Here is a 6008-nt window from a genome sequence, read left to right as displayed (position 1 = left end):
ATGATCCAGCGCCCCTGGAGCAGGGAGGGTCGAGGGCCTTGCTCGAGGGCCCAACAGTGGCAGCTTAGCTGTGCTGGGCCTTGATCCCCGATGCTCCGATCAACAACACAGAGCCTTAACCAGTTGAGCCACCACTGCCCCCCAATACCACTGCTGTCTGAACTCCTTGCTACAGAATGTAGAACAAATCTATGTTAATCTTCAGATGAGAGAACCAAAGAGCTGGTTTCGGTTCAGCGAAGTTGAACCGAACATCATGACGTTTACAAAAAAAAAAAATCAAATCCTGTTCAGAAAAAAGTCCTTGACTTCGCTTTAGATTTGAAATATTCATAAAAACATTTTATTAAACATTACAAGTTACAAAACAGTAAAGGGCTGACAGAGAGAATACAGCTACATGGCATCAATCCACCGTAATTCATACAATTATACAAATGTGAGGAAAAGACGGGAAAATGGTGACTGTATCAAAGTGGAGAAATATTTATATATAGAATAAAAAAGACCAAGGCACTGTCAACATAGGAAGAAAACATTCTTTAAAAAAAAAAAAAAATTGTATCCAAAGACCACAATGTGTGAAAGTGTATAAAAGTGTGATTGCATGTGATTACATTTTAGGGGAGAGAGAGAAAAAACAACAGGAAAAAAAAAACAAAAAACGGAAAAAGTACAGTACTAAGACCACTTTTAGAAGACCGGGTCGATGTCTGTCTATGTGCAAGTGTGTACTTTCTAAAGAGAAGCACACATACCTCTTCACACCAAGGGAGCTTGCAGCCAATAGGGAATACTTGGAGTATCTATTGCTCTTTAATCCAGCAGGTTCATCAGATTCAAAAATTAAAAAAAAAAAAAAAAGTCTGATCTTGAAGTTTTATATAAAGTCCTGGATGACTGGATTTTTTTTTTTTTTGGTCCTATTCCGGGTTTGAGTACGCTACTCAGTAACTGGCTCATATCTGAGGGAAAAAAATAAATAAATAAAACTTAAAAAAAAAAAAAAAAAGAACCCGACAAGGACTTGATTAAAATCCCTGCTCTTATTAGATTGTCATTAATTCTCAGTAAAAAGCTGCAAACCCCCGTAGTGCTTCTGCATATGACTTCAGCACCAAAATCGCGACCGTGTCCCCACACACACACACACACACATTTGCTTACTAGTAGGTCTTGGTTTGGGTGTTGAGATGAAAGGAAGGAAAGAGAGAAAGAACAAGGGAGACAGGGTAGAGTACCTCTTTAACCTGCTGCTATAGGTTACGGCGGACGAGGAGAAAAAAAAAACAAAAAACAATTTTTGAGGTAAAATATCATGAAAGTTTTTATAAAGCCTTCAGAAACCCTTTGCAAGTATTAAATATGTGCAATTCCTATGAGTTCTTTGCGAGAGGAGAGTGATTCAAGTATGCATGCAGATCGTTTCCTGGTAAAGGAAGAGTCTGTCAATTCCTTCAAAAAAGTCTAACCCTAATCATCTAATCTATTTGATGTATAAAAGAGGAAGGCAAATACTGTTTGATTTGCCTGACGATAAAAATAAATAACTTAAAAATAAGGCCCAGCGCATCCTCCCGTGCATCCCTCAGTCTTTCTCTCGTTCTCCTATATTTCAGTGCATGTGTGTATGTATATATTAAGGAGAAAGGAAATAGGCTCAAGAGTCGCGAAGCGATTAAACATTATGCTTGGCTCTATCCGTATCGTCCGATCTCAGTCAAATCCCCCCCCTCTCTATTCGTTCACATAACAATGGATCTGCCCCTTATTGCCCTTCTCTTTCTCGATCTCTCGGTCTCATCTTATCAGCTCTTTCTCTGCCTCTTCCCAACCGCTCTCTTTTCTTTACTATCATTCTGGCATTTTTCTTTTCATTTCATATCTTGCGCAAGACAACGACAGTGGTGAGAACTCCGGCCAGAAAGACGCCGATGGTCTGCCAGGTGGGTGTGCCGAAGTAGGAGCGGATCCCCTCCTGAGAGAGAGAGAGAGAGAGAGAGAGAGGGAGTGAGAGATAGTGATAGAGAGAGCACGATAGAAAAAGAGAGAGAGAGAGCGATAGAGAGAGAGAGGAAGAGAGAGAGAAAGAGAGTGAGAGAGAGGGAGTGAGAGAGCAATAGAGAGAGCGATAGAGAGAGCATGATAGAGAGAGCGTGATAGAAAGAGAGGGAGAGAGATAGAGAGAGAAAGAGAGAGAGAGAGGAAGAGAGAGAGAGTGAGAGACAGACAGACAGACACGGAGAGAGAGAGACAGAGAGAGAGAGACAGACAGACAGACGAGAGAGACAGACAGAGAGACAGACAGAGAGAGACAGACAGAGGGAGTGAGAGAGAGAGCGATAGAGAGAGAGAGCGCGATAGAGTGATAGTGAGAGAGAGAGAGCGATAGAGAGAGAGAGAGCGATAGATAGAGTGATAGAGAGAGAGAGCGCGATAGAGTGATAGTGAGAGAGAGAGAGCGATAGATAGAGTGATAGAGAGAGAGGGCGATAGAGAAAGAGAGAAGGAGAGAGATAGAGAGCGATAGAGAGAGAGCAATAGAGAGCGATAAACAGCGAGCGGTTGAGAGAAAGAGAGAGGGAATAATTTGAATTAAATTATAAATTGAATTAAATTAAATTTGAATTTCAATTAATTGAATCACTTCAGTTTTAACTTCTTTCTTTTCCTTGTCTGATCTGCTCCCATTGTTACGTGTTTAAAATGATGTAGGAGAGACATTAGTATCCAGTATTTATGAATGCTCACCCAGCCTCCCTGTTCTCTAATCCAATTAATCACATGCTCCTGCAGGTAGTCCAGAGTCCAGGTGATTATGGTTCTGATCATTTCTGGAATTTTCTTCATAAGAGCCTGAGTGTGTGAGAGAGAGAGAGAGAGAGAGAGAGAGAGAGAGAGAGAGAGAGAGAGAGAGAGAGAGAGAGAGAAGCAATGAGGTGTCAGACGATTGTAAAGATAGCTGAGGTAGATACAGGCTTGGGGTAAAATTACAGCTTAACAAAACTTTCGCTTTGTTTCAAACTACGCCGAGAGCAATCAGACACAGAAAAGTGACGTGACAAGTACGGCTAAGTACGGTGACCCATATTCAGAATTTGTTCTCTGCATTTAACCCATCCAAAGTGCACACACACACACACACACACCGTGAACACACACCCGGAGCAGTGGGCAGCCATTTATGCTGCGGCACCCGGGGAGTTGGGGGGTTCGGGTGCCTTGCTCAAGTGCACCTCAGTCGTGGCCGGCCCGAGACTCGAACCCACAACCTTAGGATTATGAGTCAGACTCTCTAACCATTAGGCCACGACTTGCCCCACATCTGTTACGTGGACTAAAACTGAAGCGGCGATGATGTTGCTTGAACCGCTTTAGGTGCTTAGATCCCCCCCCCCCTGAAGAATGTCACCTTGGAGAGAGAAGGAAGGGTTTTGTTAAATAAGGTGGAGTTTGTGTCCTTGCCTTGATCACAAGTCGACAAGCAAAGTAGAAAAGCGCCACCACTCTGCCCCAGTTAAACTTCCCGTCCGAGAAAATCTCCCGCGCCACCTTGGAGAACACTTCTTGAGTCGGCTGGAGCGAGGAGTCGGCTAACATTCTGTCAGAGAAAGAGAGAGAGAGAGAGAGAGATGTTATACACACATTAATGTCATTTAATAATAATAATAATAATAATAATAAACTACTTTATCCTATTGGATGAATTATAGCTTTAACACTGTGAGATTTCAAACTCTAATCCCAAAGATGTCAAAGCCATCCATGGAAGCCAAGAGATCAAATTGAGACATGCTCTCAGGGTGAGAGAGACGGCATTACTGTGGAACAGACCCACTCTGTGAGCTCATGTACGGTGAAGAGGGCGGATAGCGTTACACTACATGTGGGTTGGAGTTTGTATGTGAACTAACTGACGCTGACTTCCTGTGATACAGCTGACTTCCTGATCCATGCTCTGGTCCCAAACTGCACTATACGAGCGTAGACAGGTTTATTCCCGATTAGGAGGATCAGAAGATATTCCGCTGTCTGAACGCTCTTAATAGTTATGTATTTAAAGGAAATAAGAACCACATCAGATAGTTCAGAGCCTAATTTAGAACCAGTTCTTTCTTTTTCGACAGCTAAAGCACCGGCTCTGAACCAGGAAAAGTGGTTCTTAAGTAGCACCAAAACGTTGCTGGTCTAGACTTAAGAACCGCTTGTGTCCGGGGCTGTTGGCGGGGCTACTGTTAGCATTTGATAATGTACCTTAAGTATACTAATGTTTAATACACTTTTACTTTACCACGATATGATACATTATCAGCACACATGATAGTGGGTAGCTACATGCTAAGGCTAAATTTTTTCTGTGTTAATGATAAAATAATGTTATGTACTTTCTCGATTACAACCTCAGTTTATACAGATTACACGGAGCCGCACGTACACGTCGGATTCGCCGTGTTTGGATGCTAATGTAGGTTCGCAAAGCCATGAGCATTAACAGTAAAGCAACATCCGCCATTGTTGATGTGTTTGTGTTTGCCACTGCTGCGCTAACGTTGCTGAGAAAGATGAGACGTATACAGTGATGTCAGACTCTGCTGTGTGATGCTCTCTAACCGATGGAAATGCAAACCGGTTCTTAGAAGGTTCGCCGGTGGAAGCAACTTTGAACCAGCACCAGAACTAGCTCTGAACCAGCACTCGGTTCCTTTTGGTGGAAAAGGGGTAAGATTCTACATCGAGTCACATACTGAAAGTCAACTGAAGCCTAGGTTTCATGTGAATTATGGAACAACATATTTTTACATCTTTACACACTTTGCTCGAACTGTTCTACGTCTCAAAACCTTCTCGTGATATTAAGCTCACCTCTGCAATTCTACATTGTTGTCCAGTTCGTCTCCGATCTGCTGTAAACACTGAGCCAGTTTCTTATGGCTGGGGTCAGACAGCTCGCTCCCACCCAGGTCGTTACGTGAGACGTCTGTGTCCGCATTACGACAGATCCGCTCGAAGATGAATCTGCAGGAGATTGAAAAATAAGCGTCACGCATTTACGCGTACGTAATTATTTATGTATGCACGTGTGTATAAAATTAAGAAAGCCAAGATGAACCCTCACTCCTTCAGCAGCACTTCTCCTACTTCCAGTATATTGTCTTTGATGAAGCCTGTGAAAAGAGACCATAACTGAAAACACGCTGGGATTTTGAGTACCGTAACAGACAATGAAACAAGCAGTGAGGGGTCGTCTGTGTGAACTTGAGAAAACAGACCCGGTTCTTGACGACAATCGCGAATTTCTGCCCGTTTGTCAATACTCATTTCACATCGAACATAACAGGAAGGAAGAAAAAAGCAAAGTTCCAGCTTCAGTAACTTTACAGCTCACAGACAAAGAACAAAAGCCCAACAGGTTGTGATGTTATGAGCTGTGAGTCATCGCGCGAGCAGAATGAGCCAGAGGCGTTCTCACCGACAACAATATTTGTTACTGTTGACTGTTGCCACCTACGATTGTTTGTAGGTTCAGCTGTTAAGGCGCGTGCCTGTCTGCTGCCGTTATTCTGTTATCCGTTATAAGCTTCTATACATTGTTAGGTACAATGCCTTATGATTTTGTGTTAACCGTCTATTCTACACTGTTGTCAATTCCACTCACATGACAGTTGAAAGAAGAGATGCAACACTGCCAAAGCATTAAACATCACGATCATAATATTTCACACTAAATGCATGCATGTGTAGATTGGGATATTCACTGTTAACAATATACTTGTAAGCACTCTGTTTCTATAATCTGAGATCAAGCGACAACTAACAAATAGCGCTTTAACCTCACCGCTCCAGTGTCCCTGGTATGATCCTGAGCTTGGGTTACTGCCTATGCAGAATTTCACACATCCTACTCATGTCCATGTGTGTGTATGTCTGTGTATGTGTCTGTGTCCGTGTATGTGTCCATGTCTGTGTCTATGTGTGTCCGTGTCCATGTATGTGTCTGGGTCTGTGTC

General features: G+C 42.7%; 1 protein-coding gene across 1 annotated transcript in view; it reads right to left on the bottom strand.

The window, feature by feature from the left end:
* Positions 1-314: 314 nt before the first annotated feature.
* The window catches only part of baxa (BCL2 associated X, apoptosis regulator a), a 6790-nt gene continuing 1096 nt past the window's right edge, over positions 315-6008 (bottom strand). Inside the window, exons 2-6 of the mRNA XM_027161178.2 lie at positions 5117-5165; positions 4864-5016; positions 3466-3601; positions 2752-2856; positions 315-1978 (exon numbers count right to left, since the gene is read on the bottom strand). Coding sequence (XP_027016979.1) covers positions 1880-1978; positions 2752-2856; positions 3466-3601; positions 4864-5016; positions 5117-5165 — 542 coding nt within the window. The 3' untranslated portion in view covers positions 315-1879. The remainder of the gene's footprint in view (positions 1979-2751; positions 2857-3465; positions 3602-4863; positions 5017-5116; positions 5166-6008) is intronic.

This window comes from Tachysurus fulvidraco, chromosome 15 (genome assembly GCF_022655615.1).
Source record: "Tachysurus fulvidraco isolate hzauxx_2018 chromosome 15, HZAU_PFXX_2.0, whole genome shotgun sequence".
Lineage (NCBI taxonomy): Eukaryota > Metazoa > Chordata > Actinopteri > Siluriformes > Bagridae > Tachysurus > Tachysurus fulvidraco.
This window is presented reverse-complemented; position numbering and strand designations above follow the sequence as displayed.